The following is a 16,439-nucleotide window of genomic DNA, read 5'->3' as shown; positions in this document are numbered from 1 at the left end:
AAAAAAATTCTCTCTCTCTCCTCTCTCTCTCTCTCTCTCCTCCTCCTCCTTCCTCTCCTTCTCCTCCTCCTCTTCCTCCTCCTCTTCCTCCTCTTCCTCCTCCTCTCCTTCTCCTTCTCCTTCTCCTCCTCCTCCTCCTCTCCTTCTCCTTCTCCTTCTTCCAAGAGTATTACTAACAAAATTTTATGAGACTCATATGAGGAACTAGTTCATAGTCTTGATTGATATGTTAGAGTGCCAGGGCCAATAATTCAAACAAATAGAATTGGTCAAATATTATTACTACTCATGAGAACAGCTACTGTTTATCAAGTACCTGCTGTTTCCCAACAATATTATAGATTTTATTTTTATTTTTTTAAGGTCAGTATTACTATGCCCATTTTACATATGAGAAAGTTACTTGGTTAATTAAGCAATTTAAGCAAGATCACACAACTAGTTAATAACAGAATTAGTTTTCAAATGTTGGTCTGTCTGATCTTATAGTGTGAGATCTTTCCAATAAAGATCCCATATCAGCTCTCCTTATTATAAATATAGTCTTTCATTTATGTATGTTTTGATAGAAAGCATATAAAACATTTTTCTCTTATTTGAATTATTGTAAACATAACTAGAAATTCCTTCAGAACATCATATACAAGTGTGTATATGAATGTATATGTATGTATCCAAATAGTCACACTTATATGTATATATTTTGTGCAAATTGGAAAAGTACTAATAATTTTTCCTTAATTTCTCACAGCTTCATGGTCCTTTACTCAACTTGGTTGACCTGGTAGATGTGTGTGTAGATATTTCAAAAGGCTGTGTCTACTTGGAGCAGATGCACTTCATTCACAGGTATAGACTCTATTAAAGAGGAATATATTGTTTAAAGGGTTATTTAACAATATTACCATACAACTACAGGTACCATATTACCTGTAGTTTGGACATGTCACACAAAATACTTAACACATTTTCATTCCTTCAAAACAGCAATATTTCTGTAAGAAGTCTCTCTTCTATTCTACCTACAAGTGTTACTCATCTGTTTTCCAGAACTTTATTATTAAATATAATTTCTCTCATAGGGATCTGGCAGCTCGGAATTGCCTTGTGTCTGTGAAAGACTATACCAGTCCTTCGCGGATAGTAAAGATTGGGGACTTTGGACTTGCAAGGGACATCTATAAAAATGATTATTATAGAAAGAGAGGGGAAGGCCTGCTCCCTGTTCGGTGGATGGCTCCAGAAAGTTTGATGGATGGAATCTTCACTACTCAGTCTGATGTATGGTGAGCCTAATGGGACACAGAGAAACACAGGCAGAACTGTCAAACATCAAACATCAGAGTCAGAAAGGATCTTAAAAGAACATCTAATCCCATTTTTCTTTTAAATGTGAGAAAACAGAAGACCAGAGAGGTTAAGCGATTTTCTTCAAGCTAATGTGAAAGCTGGTTGTCAAGATGGAACTATTCCTGGGTCTCTGCCACTTACCATCCTCTCCCAATCAGTTTTGATCCTTTATTTTACAATAATATACTAAAGAGAGAGATTTACTTCAAGTGTTTTATTACTTTCCACAGGCATTCAAATATATGACAAATACGAATTGGTGCTTATGAATTAATACCCAAATATGTGCCCAAAAGTCTGCTATTTTGGGTTTCTTGGTGATTGATTCACAGGTAGACTTTAAATCACAGATGGCAAAAAGATTAGGATATTGGGGAGGTTTGGACATATTTTTATTATTTGAATAAGATTCCTCATTTTTGCTACTTGCCTTCCAACTTTTGATTAGAGTTGCTTAAATGTAAAGATTTGTCCAGTGACATGTTAAGTTGAGCTGGCCCTAGGCAAAATTGTGGTTGAGGTAAAATTGATTCTTTCTATGTTTTCCAGTATTCTATCCCCCTCAAATGCGAGAAATAGTGAAGTGCTCTCTTATTTACCCACATGAGTGTCCACATACTGATGCTCTAAAGCCATGTGCAGTGGAATCCATAATAAAGTTTTAGCTGGGGGAGGAACAGTGTGCAAGCATGTATGCACACACATGCATCTGTGTGTGCATGTGTATACGCGTGCATGAGTGTGTGTATATGTGCATGTGCATCTGTGTGCGTTTGTCTCTGTGTGTGCACTAAGTTTTGTGCCCCCACTAAGTTTTCCTATTACTTTTGAAGTATTGTTCCATATGCAGTGTACTGTGCTACATTTTCTTAAGTTCTAACTTTTTTCAAGTCTCCTATTTGCCTGTTATGAGGCTAATAATGTCAACCACAAAAGTAGGCCCCATAGTCACAGGAATAATTTATGTTGAAGAAGCTATTGTAAACCTGATATCTCTAATAAGTATAATTAAAGCCAACCCTTTATATCTTTAGGTCTTTTGGAATTCTGATTTGGGAGATTTTAACTCTTGGTCACCAGCCTTATCCAGCTCATTCCAACCTTGATGTTTTAAACTATGTGCAAACAGGAGGGAGACTGGAACCACCAAGAAATTGTCCTGATGATCTGTAAGTTAATTATATTAACACAAGCATCCCCCAAACAAAAACGTGTATTATCTTAGGCCTCATTGATATGGCATTTTAAAATAAAAACTGGAATTTACATATTTGTGTATGCCACATAATCTGTGGATTGATTGTGACACTTAATTTACTAAACACATTATAGTTTCTTCTTATTTATATATGCATGTGACAGCTCACTCAGAAACAAACATTTGGACAGTAGAGTTTATTTATACTCCTGTCAAGTTAATTCTAACAAATAGACATAGCTTTGTGTGTATGAATAAGTATGTTTGTGTGTGCGTACATGAATTTGTTATTTTTATTTTGGGAGATGTGATTTGGATAATATCTTAATTAAAAGGCCCTATTAAATAAGAATATACTGTTTCAAAGTCATATTGCCTTTGTTAATCTAACTGATAATTTTCCATGGGAAATAGTATTACTAAAAATTATACATATTGTGATCTGTTTATGAACTTAACACAAAATGACTAAATATTAATGACTCTATCAAATTGATTTTCATCACTATAGAATTCTAATAGTGATCCCCAGAAGAGAGAGTAATTTTTGTCTCAATCTGAGTGAAAACAAATTTCTAGGTTATTATGCTTGGGTACTCATTTGCCTCCTGTGAAGAACCTCAGAAGAAATATCAAGTCTTGACACTTTACCTAAGAGGTTCTGAAAGAACAAATGACCAAATATCTCAATTATATACACAATACCAAGCCGAGGATTGTGTGGAGTACAAGTGTCTTTATACTAGCACCACAGCTCTTCTGCATCTTGGAATGTATTTTGAATGAAAAGACACACACGGTGCAGTTGGGTGACCAGCCAGCATGTAATAAAGTGCTAAACTGTGTGGTACAGACAAGTGCAAAAGGAATTAGCAGTATGCGGATGCACACCATGGTTGTACTGCCTTGACTATGCAGTGTTATTTAGAGGATTATTCAGCCCTGAGCCAACAGATGATTAAGAGCCGGGCACCTTGATTTGTGTTCTACTGGTAAATGTTTCTGCAATACTACTCATTTCTAATTTAGCTTTTACAACTTCTGGAATATTTTTAAAGAGATCAGATATGCACACACTTGATCAGATTTGGTAACAGTGCCTAAAAAAAAGTTATTCATGAGCCTTTGGGGGAGAGATGGGGAAAATCTGCAAATTAGAGATAAGAAATCATTCAAAAATTTAAAAAATTTCACCTATGGTGAAACGCAGCATACCTGAATATGAAATGAAGTTTAAGTAACCATTAATCTAGTTTGCATTCTAACACTTCTCTCAAGCACTGAGAAATGTCCCCCAAAATTTCAATTGCAGAGTTTTCCTTATGCTCTTAAATTTTTATTGGTATGACCCCCTGAGGAGCGGGTAATGTGCCTCTTCATAATTATACAATATTTCTGCACAGGCACCTTAGTAATAGATATTGAATTATAAATTTTGACAGATTTATTTAATTATTTTGTTTGGGGAGAATGGAGATGAATAATAAATTGCTGATTTGCACTGCAGAAAAATATAGGTCTGATGAATTTTGTTCCATCCAAAGGTATGCACAAATGCAACTAGAAGGAGGAGGAAGAAGAAGTGCTACAAAAATTCTAGAAAAGTATTCCTGATAAGAAGTGGGAAAAGATAATATTCTATCTGGTGTTCTCTTGAATAATTCATTGGTTGAATACATTATTATCCTAATTTTTATGAAAATCCAGTTTCCTTGAAACCCAGATTTTTCACTAGGGGGTGTTAAAGTTCATTTCTACATTATTAATAAAAAAAAAAAGGGAGCAATGCTCCAAGACTTCCACGTGATGCATGACTCTGCAGAGCTCCAGGAAGGGTTAAGATCCACTGCCAACCTGCAAAACAAGCTGTGCTAGGAAATGGAGCTCTTGGTGATGCCATTCAATCTGGTCAAGGCCTTAAGTTGTCATGATAAAGATTAACTACTCTCTTTAGAGTACAGAGGGAACTGATTTTTATTTGAAGCAGTCCTCTGAGATCACAGGCCCAGCTTAGAGGTTGAAAGTCTGCACTGAGCCACGCTGCACCTTCTTCTATTCACTGCTTAAATTCTCAGCACCTGGATGCACTCTGGGTCAGGTGAGCCCATAGATGGCTATGCTGTTTTAGCTATTAGTGGAATGTAGGATTCAGAGCATTCCTGCCCCTCTCTCCATAGGCTCAGATGTGTGGAGGGGGAAAAGCCCAGCCATCAGTCTTCTCTTCAGCTTTAGTTTGCACAACAACTACACCAGTCTGAGAAGAAACAGGATCAAAGGGCAGTCTACCTCAAGTGAGAGCTCTTGGGGGTTCTATGACAGATGTGTCACAGCAGCAGGAGTCTCACCCTCTTCTTTTCATTCCTGAAAAAATATGTACAACTGTATACTAATTGGGTCTCTCCAAGACTGAGTATAATGAGTAAGGGATTTTTGAAATCTGTATTTTATGAGCTTTGTTTAAATACCTGCCCCCTTAACACTAAAAGATGCTATGGAGTTTTCCTTTGTTCAACGTCAATGGCTTCATGAATTCAAGGACTCTAATAAGCATAGAGATTAATATTGAACACAGCTAATGAGTCCCATCCTATTTTGAAAAATAAAAATCAAGGCAAAGAGGAACAAAGAGTTCATACAGTGAGTAGAGGAATTTGAAGCTGGATACTTAGACAAACAAGATACTTCAAGCATAAATGCATATTTTTGTAGAACTAGTGCAGCCAAATCATGTAAATTTTAATGAACTTGAAGGACCAGCAAGTTTATTTAGACTATTATCTGAGTAATACCTTTGATTATTTGTAACTGTGATTAGTGCAGTGTATAAAGCATGGTACTGAACAATGACAGGTGCACTTTTCTGAGGGGCAATCCCCCTATGCCACAGCTATAGAAACTGTAAGTTTACTGAAAAAGGCAAGAAATTCTGTCCTTGGTATTATGAAATTCTTAAAAGTCTCTCTATTTTATTCCATTGACAGTTTATTGCTATTTGAAAGCACAGCTTGTATTCTTGACTTTTAGATGATTGATATTAAATATAGCTCCTCTTTTCTTATTCTTCATTTGTCCCTGGATGGTGGAACTGAAAAGTTTTATATACTAACAGAGCACGTGTTTTGCCATCAAGAAGTTATTTAAAAAAAGGTGTAAAAATTTTTTAAAAAGAGTAATGATTGGATTCAATGTAAATTAAAACCTCCAAAGATGAAAAACAGTAGGAATAACTGCTTAAATGGATTACTAAATGAAACAAAAGGCAGAACTTTTCAAGGGTACAGTGAATGTATAGATGAGGGGTAGGTGACTAAGTGTCAGCCATGAGGATGACTTCTTTGTCCTCACCCTCCTCCTCCCCTTCCTCGCTTCCTTCTCCCTCCCTCCCTCCCTCCGTCCCTCCCTTCCTTCCTTCCTTCCTTCCTTCCTTCCTTCCTTCCTTCCTTCCTTCCTTCCTTCCTTCCTTCCTTCCTTCCTTCCTTCCTCATGGTCTACTGAACATATGGAAACTTTTGTAGAATGAAGCAGGTTATAAATAAATAATATAAGTAAAGTCTTCATCACTTAAATATGTCAAGTCTTGAGAGATTTTACCTGTACCTTGGTGATATCTTTGAAACATAATCACATTTATTCTCAGATATGCTTCTGGTGGATAATTACAATGCTTTTCTTCCTCCTCTTAAAATCTCAACACAACGCTGAGATTAGACATCAACCTTCTTCTTTAACTGTTTAAGTTCCATGATTTGATATTAGTTTTTATATCTTACTCAAAGTCTAATAATCCTCCATTGTGATCTGTGTATCATCCTTGTTTCTAAGTGGCAAGGGTTATAAAGAAAAATGCAACTGATTAGGACGTGTTTCAGTTATTTTTCAGCTATGACTCTAATTTTGTAAAAATGGAGCCAAGTTTTGTATTCTTCTGATCAGATTATAAATTATGTGTGATACATATGAAAAGTCATCAGATCAATATACAAAGCAAACAAACAAACAAAAACCAAAAAACCAAAAACTCAATGTTTAGATTTCCCTATCATACCCTGATATGCTAACTCTGACCTGAGGTGCTTGTCAAGAAGTGAAGTAAGTGGAAGTGGATTTCATATGCCACATTATAGGAGATTGAAGATTATAATCCTAAAATAGATACTAGTTATTTTATACTCAATACCTATGATGATTTCTGGGTCATTGTCACCTGGTGGTTGAGTATAATCTTGTTTTAGTTCCATTACCATTACTTTAAATCAAACCATCACTCTCTTTCTTCTAGCCTTCCTTAATTGCTTCCAATTGGCCCCTCTTCAACCCACTGTCTCTCTATCAGCTAGAGAAATCCTTGGAAAATGTAAAAAGCATGCCTTCTTTAAGACCTTCAACAGCTTCTCATTGTAGTGACATAAAATCCAGCTCCTTGCCTGGTCTGGGAGACCTGCATGATCTCACCTTTCTCTTCTGATCTCATCTCATTCTCTCCCCTCAATGACTGTACTTCAGTAACACTGGCTTTCTTTCAGGTTCTGATTGTGCCAAGCTCTTTCCAAATTTAGGACTTTACACATGCTTTTCCCTCTTCTAGTGTGCTTTCCTATCCACGCCCTATTCCCATGACTAGCATCTTATTTTCCTACAAAGTTCTTGGGCTTAAATGTCATCTCTGCAGAGAGACCTTCTGTGAGCAACTTACCAAAAATGCTCCATTTCTATTAGAACTCACGTTTATTTTCTTAAGTGCTTTTTAAAAGAAGTTAACATAATTTGAACAATTTATTTTTCTTCCAGTATGGAAGAAATAATATTTCTTGTCTCTTCCCCAATCTGCTTCCTAGCTCCAGAAAAATAAAAAAATTAGAGCAGGTATTTGACAATTTTTGTAAATTTAGTTGACTTGAAAACCAAGTTTTGGAGAAGGAGAGAATTATTTAAAATCCTTTAGTTCTTTATTAGTGTATTAAGTACCAGGTGTGAATGACAACTGTATATAAGAACAGTCTAATAAAAAAGAGAAATCAATAGAAACCTCACTACTTACAAGCTCTGTGGAAATGTAGAAAGAAGAGAACTTCATAGATAGCCTTGGGAGGGTGAAGGTATTGGGTAAATAGGTTCTCAGTCCTCTTCAGGCTTCAGACAAATCAGGTGAGCAACCCCAAAGGCATAGAGCAACTGCCCACTGCCTTCCAGTTTGGAAGGAGCCTAAGAAGTCACTAAGCAGGGGACCCCCTACTTTTTCAGTGGGAGACCTACCATTATTAAGAAGGTAGAATGTTATGTCCAGATGGAAACAGTCTAACTTGCACTTCTAAATTTCCTTTTTCCCCTATGTCCTGTTAAGATTTTGTTGACAGTTAGAGGTTCTTCCAAGAAGCACTCCATGGGCATGTGTCAGATACAGGCATAGATTTCCCTAGTCTTGTCAAAGGACACAAGAGGGTCACAGAGGCCTCCACCTAGAGAGGCAAGGGAGGAAGTGTTCAGTGGGAATGGGCAGGTAAAAATTTTATGATGTTGGTAGCAAATACCTACAGAATGAACCAGCTCAGTTGCTGTATCAACTTCTAGATCAACCTGTGAGATTACTAAAGAGCTGGAGAGAACAGTAGAGTTCAAAGAATCCTTAACTGTGTCACTAAACATCACATAAGCTTCTTACCTGGTGTATATCCTGATGCCATTTTGGAAAAGAGGGGAGAGGGGACAGGATTAGACTGGAAATATGAAAGACTGAATTAGTATCCATTACCTTAAAAGATTGTTTAAAATAGTGAATTAGACTAGGTTATAAACTGCTTTATACTAAATGAAGTTAACTATCTTCTGCTTGATGGAGACTCTGAGAAAGATCTAATTTGTTACAGACCATACAAAAGAGTTATCCTTTTTTCCTGCTTATATGAGTAATGGCATGATAAATTTTGTCACTCACTGTCTTTTATTGTACATGTCACCTACAAGAACAGGAGTCCCATGGCTGCTTCCCTAGCTCCTGATGCAGTGCTGGGGTAAAATAAGTATCGAACAAATGTTTGCTGAGTGAATAGAAGCATATTACTAGTTTAGAGTGTTACACAGACATTTCATAGACAACCATTAAGGAAAAGATAATATTTAATCAACTAGTTATGAATATCTGGGGAACTAAGTCTCTCGTGTAATAAAGAATAAAATCTCTGAAATCTATTCTGGTTTCCACCTTTGGTTCTGCCACTAAGTGATATGTGTGGACTGGAGAAGATCTTAGATTTTGTTTTAAATATCAACGTTCACAGATGATGTCTTTTAAACCTCAACTTCTTCAGTAATTTTTAAAGCTGTTAATTTCATGATATGTAGTAGATATTTCCAACATCTTTCCATCTATTTGTTTGGATTAATAACTATTAAGATAATGTCAGTTTCTTTTAAAGAAAGGTGTTATCTATTAAAGGTAGTATTGCAAGCATCTGATAAATATGAATCCAAAGTTTTTGGTTGTTCGCTTAAATAAGTTATGAAAACCTGGAAATAACTCAAAGTTTTTCACTTCTAAAATGATCTTACCTGGGTTACCAATAATGATGTCCAATCATCATTTATTTTTCTGTACTTATCCACATATTCAGGTGGAATTTAATGACCCAATGCTGGGCTCAAGAACCCGAGGAAAGGCCTACTTTCCAGAAAATTCAAGACCAGCTTCAGTTATTCAGAAATTTTTCCTTAAGTAGTATTTCTCAGTGCAGAGATGAGGCAAACTCCAGTGGAGTCCTAAATGAAGGCTTTGAAGGTAAGTTTGATTTTTCAAGCATTTTCTAGTTTTTTTCCCCAAGGAGAACTGATCAAGATTAAATGGAATGTACTCAGAAGATATTTTAGGGTAGGTAAGAAATAATATACTGTCACCATTGTCATCACAATTAAGTGATGAGGATGAAATAATTTTCCTCCTTAAAAATTATTTTGTTTTGTAGACTAATTTTTTTAAAATAGTGCTATGGTCCCTGGATTTATATTGTAAGATAATTTTAGGGAAAGAATTAACATGCTAGGCTATGCTTTCATGAGATCTGTTCACCTCCTCCTCCCTGCCTTAGACTAGTTTGGACCTCAAGTGCAGAGTTGGGTTAATTATAGTCTCTCCATTTATGGCACATTATTATCACTGGCCTATGTGGGGCTTCTCTCTTATTTTGTTTATTTGTTCAGTCCCTTTGTCCCCATATTCCTCTCCTGTTCTATTTCCTCCCTTCCCTGGCCAGGCAACCATTCTAATTACTTTAATGAATATCTTTTTATTTGTATGTTTTCCTGCAAAATGTGTATTGTTTGGTATGTGTGCCTGTGAGGGACTAAGAAAGATGGGGGGCTTGTAGAGAGAAGGCAGAAAGGGAAGAGGAAAGCCACAGGGGAGCATTGTCATGGAAACCCAAAGGAGAAGGACTCTTGAAGAAAGATTAAACAAATGCTGCACAGACAGTCAGCTTTCCAGAGGGATGTATGGATTTTTACAGTTGACTTACATTTCATTTTAAAACTCAACTCTTTGGTCATGGAATCCTTTCCTTCCAGTATGTAAACCACCTTTTATAAAAATCACAGAGACCACCGCAGTGGGCCTGGGGGTTTAATCAGTATCTTAGACTCTATCAGAAATTTCCATAGACTCTTGGAGGTCTGGGGTGAAATCTTTTTACCATGCCCTGTCACTTAGTTGATCTATGAAGCTGAGAAAGGTAACAAATGATATACTGAAGATACAGAACAAAATCTGTTTTGTGAAAGTATTTTAATTGCAATCTTAGTTAATTTTATTTTAGCACTTTTTATGTTCCACTCACTATGCTATGTAGATTCACTTCTTAAATACTCCAATAGCTGTATGAAATATTATAATCAGTCTCATTTTCATGGTGAAAATGAGATTTAGCAACTTTACCATGATTACACTGCTGAGATGGGGCCAGAGTTTGGTTCCATTTTTGCACCTTTGCTCTCAGCCATCACATAGCCGTGGCTGTGGTAAGGAAATTGCCCACATATTCCCCTATGATGTTATCAATAGTGTGCTGCACAGCGAGATGTAATAAAATGACTTCTTACCCCAGGGCCTGTTGGAAGAGATACACCATTTTGTCCTGGTCATACCAAGTTTATTTAGGTGCCCATCTGTTGGCAGTAAGAATTAAAATTCTAGGGCTGGGGTTGTGGCTCAGTGGTAGAGCACCTGCCTGGCATGTGTGAGGCACTGGGTTCTATCCTCAGCACCACATAAAAATAAATTAATTAAGTAAATAAAGGTATTGTGTCCATCTACAACTAAAACATTTAAAAAAGAATTAAAATTCTAAATTTTATTCATAAAAGTACAGAAGCTTACATAAATATTCAGAATAATGATATAGGAAGAGTTTAACAGGGAATATAATTCAGCTATGATAACTTAGAAAGAAACGAGCAGTTCTGGGCCATAAGGGAAGTATAAATTTAGTAAAAGTGACAATCATTCTGTTATTTGCAATGGATATAAATCCTGAAAATCAATAAAGAAAAGAGGTATGAAAATACTAAAAATTTGATAATTGAGAGCATGATGGAACAAGAAAATCAGGGAAGACAAAGAAAATACAATGAAAGAGTTTGCAATCTTTTAAGGATAGGAATAGTGGAACAGTTCCTGCAAGGTGAGTCTAAACTTAATTGCTTTTTTAAAAAATAAAAATATGTTAGTAACGCTGCTTTGTTGACAGTTGAATATATTTAACAAAGCAATAAGGTGTCTGTTTTCATTGTTATTGTGGAAATATGTAAGAAGATAAGAAAGCCATTGGAAGGTTTTTTTTTTTTTTTCAATAAAACACCCTAGGATTACAGGAAGCCATGCCTATCCTATGGTCCTACTGACCTAATGGGGTAGAGAGGGGATAGAGAGAGAAGATTAGTAACATATCTGGGCATCTAGTAAAAATATCCCAGTGACTTCATCCAAACATTTGTGTAAACATCACCTCATCAGTCCCAGAGAGTTCCACAGGAAACAAATCTAAATGCTCCTCTGCTGTTCTAAACATAGCCAGTCAGCCGGCATATGTCTCGTCTGTAAATACCCTGTCTTACTCGGAAGGCTTTATTTTAATATTTCCCTCTTAAAGAGGTTACTGAGCACACGTTGTATTTTTCAGGGTATCTGCCTTTAGGTCTGACCTGTGGGCTATTAAATAATTTCTACGTAAAAATAAACAAAACAATCTGCTCCCATTACCACTGTCTCTCAGAAGCTTTTTATGCAACAAGAAGATGTATTAATTGCTGAAAGCTTGCCAGGGTCAAGTTACTAAATATTGCTGTAAGTGCTAGGAACCAATGAAGTAGTTAGCTAATCTTTTTTTTTTTCCTCTGAAATGGCAGCAAAATTTGCCAAAAAAAAATATTTATCTCATATAAAACATTATTTCTCAAAACCTCAACAAGCAAAAAAAAAATTAAAATCATGTTTTGGTTCAAGTTTTCCAATGTAATATTTAATGGTTTAAAGGTATGACATTGATGTAGCTGGTGGGAAGACCTATATTATAGATGTAAGTATTTGTTGAAATTCTAAACTTTCCTTTAGCCTAGTTTCTTTAAGCCCTTTAAAAAAAATCCTAATTTTCCTAATCATGGGTCACTGAGCTACTCAAATATCTTATTTCTTCCTAACATTTTAAAATATTTTCTATTGCTACCAGCACACCTAGCAAGTTATTCTTGCGAGTTTCTCAATGACTACTAGTCCATGTTGGGAATAACCATAGCAGCTGGGTCCTTCCACAGGTTTCCAGCATGGATTGGCATCTGATAAAATTTTTCTATGGGGGAGATATTTTACAACACTGTTCGACTACTTATGGGGTTTGAAATGATTTCTCAAATGATTCATGTGATCCATGATGATTTTGAACAAAATGAGATGATGCCCAAGGACCCCATTTGTAGCTTGGCCATCTTGTTCTTCAGCAACAGGGGAGATTTGCAAAAGAAATACACACCTCATGATATAGAGTGGGGATATAATTTGTATCCTCTTATAATACAATCAGTTTTGTAGTTTATTTGGAGCATGATAAATAGGTAGATCCATTGAATTCCCTAAACAGGTACAATATCCCTTAATCCTTTGAAATCATTTCATTTTTTCTTTTATATCAACTTAAGTTCATTCCAAATAACCCAAACCTGGGTGCACATCGGGGCTATGTGCACAAGGTAGGCAGACCAGCAGGCCTCACCCAATAAGGGCACATGTTGGAATGCCCTTCCTGCTCAAAGGGTGACGAGGAGAAAGGGAAGGGCTATCATCTGTCTACTGAAACGTTTCTGATTTTTAAAACGATACTTTATGAAAAGACAGCAATGCTTCTGATTATAAATTTCTTATCCAGGTAGGAATACCCAGAGAGTGGAAAGCACTGCATAAACAAGAAAGCAAGCAAGCAAGCAAGCAAACAAACAAACAAACAAACAAAAAAAAACAACAAGCAGTTCTCAGAGTTAATGTTTCTATATTGATGTTTATATTGCATAAGTATCATTTTGATTCCTTATAATTTTGTGATATGTCTCAGAATCTCTGTAGTTAGGTTTCTATGGGACCTCTTACTTCCTTATGAGAGGAGGTCACCTTTAACCCATTTTGTCCCATAGTCTCATCTGGGGCATGCCTACGAAAATGTAAATAGGCAATAAGTATACTACTGTGGTAATTCTGAAACAATAATTGAGTATTCATTATGTTCACAGAATTGAAAATGTATGACATAAGTAGACAAAAGCAAAGTAATATGAGCATAATTGTGAAGAAGGCCAATCACCTTCTCACTGCCCATTTTCCTGCTGACAGCCACTCCTCCTCGCCCTTGGGTGTCCAGTCTCTGTGCTTCCCAAGGACTTCTGCAGGGCACACTGCCCACATGGCTCCTCCTCACACAGCATGGCAACTCTACCCACCCTGCTGGGAGGACACAGACTCATTCCAGCAGAGTGAACTTTGGCAAATTATTTAACTCCTCTATGCCTCATTTTCCTCATCTGTTCATTGGGGTCAATTCTAGAACCTAATTAATAGGAGAAGAATTAGTTAACATACATTAATATAGTTAGAATAGAGTCTGGTATGTAGTAAGTGCTCTAAAAGAGCTCACAGAATCAGTAGTAATCCTAACAGTTACTAATGTTTCACGTCATTGTCCTTCTCCCTCGACCCTGTGATCAAAATTTGCTAGGTTTATATATGTTCTCTTTTAGGGTCATAAGCATGCCAGTTTTACATGCCAATTAGCGTTAATAGTTTCATATGGTATTTAACCCAGGGGGATGACTGAGGAGGACAAGCCACTTTAGCTGCCTGGATGTTCTTCAATCCGTACCAGCCTGTTCCTGCCTTTGGACCCTTGTTCTTGCCTTTCTCTCTCCTTGGATGATCCTTTAAGATAGGCAAATGGTGAATTCCCGTACTTAATTTGTGTCTCGGCTAGAATTTCACTTCATGAAAGAGCACTTTGCTGATGCCCCATCTCAAATAGCAGCCTCTTTCCACCACCATAATTCTCTTGCCCCCTACTCTGCCAAATTGTCCTCCATCATGCTTCTCGACACCTGACATAGAATCAGCTGTCTGGCAGTTCACTGTCTGCCTCTCCCCATTAAAATGTAAGCACCAAAGAGCAGCAACTTTGTATCATCAGTACCTAGAATATAGCCTGACCTGTATAGGCATTCAGTGCATATTATCTTAAGAAGTAATTAAATTGCTAAATCTAAAGGAATAAAGCTTTTAAGGTAGTTTTTTGGCTGCTATGGCTGGATGGAGGATAAGTATTTTAGACAAAGAGCTATCTGGGAGCCATCTAATTTCTGGCACAAAGACCATGACCTGTTCCATTTGTTAAGGCAGAGTTAATTGCCTCTGCACCCTCACTGTATTTAATATAGACTTTTATTTAATTGCACATGACCTTCTATAGTAATATAGCTGCTTCCTTACTAGACTGGTGCAACCTCAAGGGCCAGAAGAATGTCTTGTTTATGTTTGTCTTCCCAGCACTTAATGGTCCTCATAAATGTTTGCTAAACAGATCTATAAAGTTGGTGTTGTCAAAATTCTCATACAACCTGTGCATTATTACAAATAAAGGAAATTGAGTAGGTGCTAGAATAACGTTCTTGCTTCTTCACAGGTGAAGATGGCAGTATAACTAGTTTGAATTCAGATGACGTTATGCCAGCTGCTTTAATGGAAACCAAGAACCAAGAAGGGTTAAACTATATGGTCCTTGCCACAGAATGCAGTCAAGGTGCAAAAAATTCAGAGGGTCCTCTCTGCCCCAAGGAATCTGAATCTTGTGGTCTGAGGAAAGAAGAGAAGGAACCACATGCAGACAAAGATTTCTGCCAAGAAAAACAAGTGGCTTACTGCCCTCCTGGCAAGCTCGAAGGCTTGAACTATGCCTGTCTCGCTCACAGTGGATATGGAGATGGGTCTGATTAATTGTGCTGCCTGGGAAATCAGAGTTGAGAGAAACACACCCACTGAGTGGTTACAGAAAGAAAAGAATGGTAGATGTGGTGGTGGGCTGACTCTAATTTAATACTGAAAGTTCCTTAGTTCTAGTCTGGGTTCTGAGAGCCTTTTGGTTTCATTTGCTGCAATCCCTATACCAACAGCCTAACCTTCAGTGGAATTATGGGGTGAATAACCATGTGTGTGGAAAGCCCAGGAAGAGACATTAAGTCTGGAAACAAAACACTGCTGTCCTCTCCCATGCAGTCCTTGAAGATATCACCTACCCTTCAGCCTGGGCTGCAATTAAAAATTTTTGAGACAGAAATAGGTCAGTTCAGGGACGTGAAGGAAGAAGCACACTGAGGGGCCCACTCAGTTACAGATTGTCTCAAAGAGAACTGAGGAAATTATTACTGATGTCTACACATACAGGAGGAGCCAGCACTGGTGATATAAGAATCATTTGGAAAGCTATCACTCCAATAAACTATCTTTAATCATGACTATAAAATTTTTGTATTTTGGAAGCTTAAAAGAGTAGCTTCAGACATATTGAAAACAGGACCATGAAGATCTTTGAGTCTTAAAGTTGAGCATTCTGCAATCTCTGGATTGCATAAAAATTGTCCTGTGACTAGTGTGCTATTATGAAAATTAACTAATATAAAGATTTTTTGGAGGGCTGGGAGTATGGCTCAGTAGTAGAGAACTTGCCTAGCATGTGTAGTTCTGGGTTTCATCCCCAGCACTGCAAAAACCCAAAACAAGTCAGAACAAAAATATAACAATAACAAAAGAAAAAGAAAGAAAAAAGATTGTTTTTATTTGCCATGTCTATTTTTATGCATAAAATCCTTAAGGTTGTGTCTAGTATCATCCTTGAAATTAAGAAATGTGATTATATAATGTTAATTCAAACTACGTGATTTTTAACAATGGTATAAAATAATAAATTCTTACATGAGAACTATTTTAAAAATTCTTCAGAGAAATACTCTTCCTTGAAACTGATATTTTTTTTGGAATTACCTGTTTAAATCTCAAAATCCCAGTTGCATCAACAATACCACTAACTATTTTCTGTGTTATTCAGTGGCTGTATACGGGATGTATACAGTAAAAACGTTCTGATTATGACATTTGCTAAAAACTACTGTAGAAGAAGACCATGTGTCTGCTTTCACCTTGGATAATTAATCTTTTAATTTGCCTGCCACCTGAGAACATGAAGAGATGGTGGGCTGAATGTGAGCACAGGGAAGTGAATTCAGAATTCCAGGGGAACAACCTCTAAGTTAAGGCCCAGGATTTATTGTTACTTGCAACATCTGATACTCCTCTGATAATGGCAGGATGTTTTCTTTCAGC

General features: G+C 36.8%; 1 protein-coding gene across 5 annotated transcripts in view; it reads left to right on the top strand.

Moving 5' to 3' along the window:
• The window catches only part of Ros1 (ROS proto-oncogene 1, receptor tyrosine kinase), a 134,488-nt gene extending 118,906 nt beyond the window's left edge, over positions 1-15,582 (top strand). For 4 of the 5 annotated variants that reach the window (XM_048794018.1, XM_048794063.1, XM_048793955.1 and 1 more), the window contains exons 40-44: positions 752-849; positions 1,083-1,286; positions 2,385-2,519; positions 9,157-9,320; positions 14,746-15,582. In XM_048794018.1, the coding sequence (XP_048649975.1) occupies positions 752-849; positions 1,083-1,286; positions 2,385-2,519; positions 9,157-9,320; positions 14,746-15,056 (912 nt within the window). In that variant the 3' untranslated portion in view covers positions 15,057-15,582. Of the gene's footprint in view, positions 1-751; positions 850-1,082; positions 1,287-2,384; positions 2,520-9,156; positions 9,321-14,745 lie in introns of those variants that run through there. The other variant, XR_007344114.1, reaches the window with a different exon arrangement.
• The last annotated feature ends 857 nt before the right edge of the window (positions 15,583-16,439 follow it).

This window comes from Marmota marmota, unplaced genomic scaffold (assembly GCF_001458135.2).
Source record: "Marmota marmota marmota unplaced genomic scaffold, marMar, whole genome shotgun sequence".
Lineage (NCBI taxonomy): Eukaryota > Metazoa > Chordata > Mammalia > Rodentia > Sciuridae > Marmota > Marmota marmota.
Note: the sequence above shows the minus strand (reverse complement) of the source record. Positions and strands in the feature narration are given on the sequence as shown.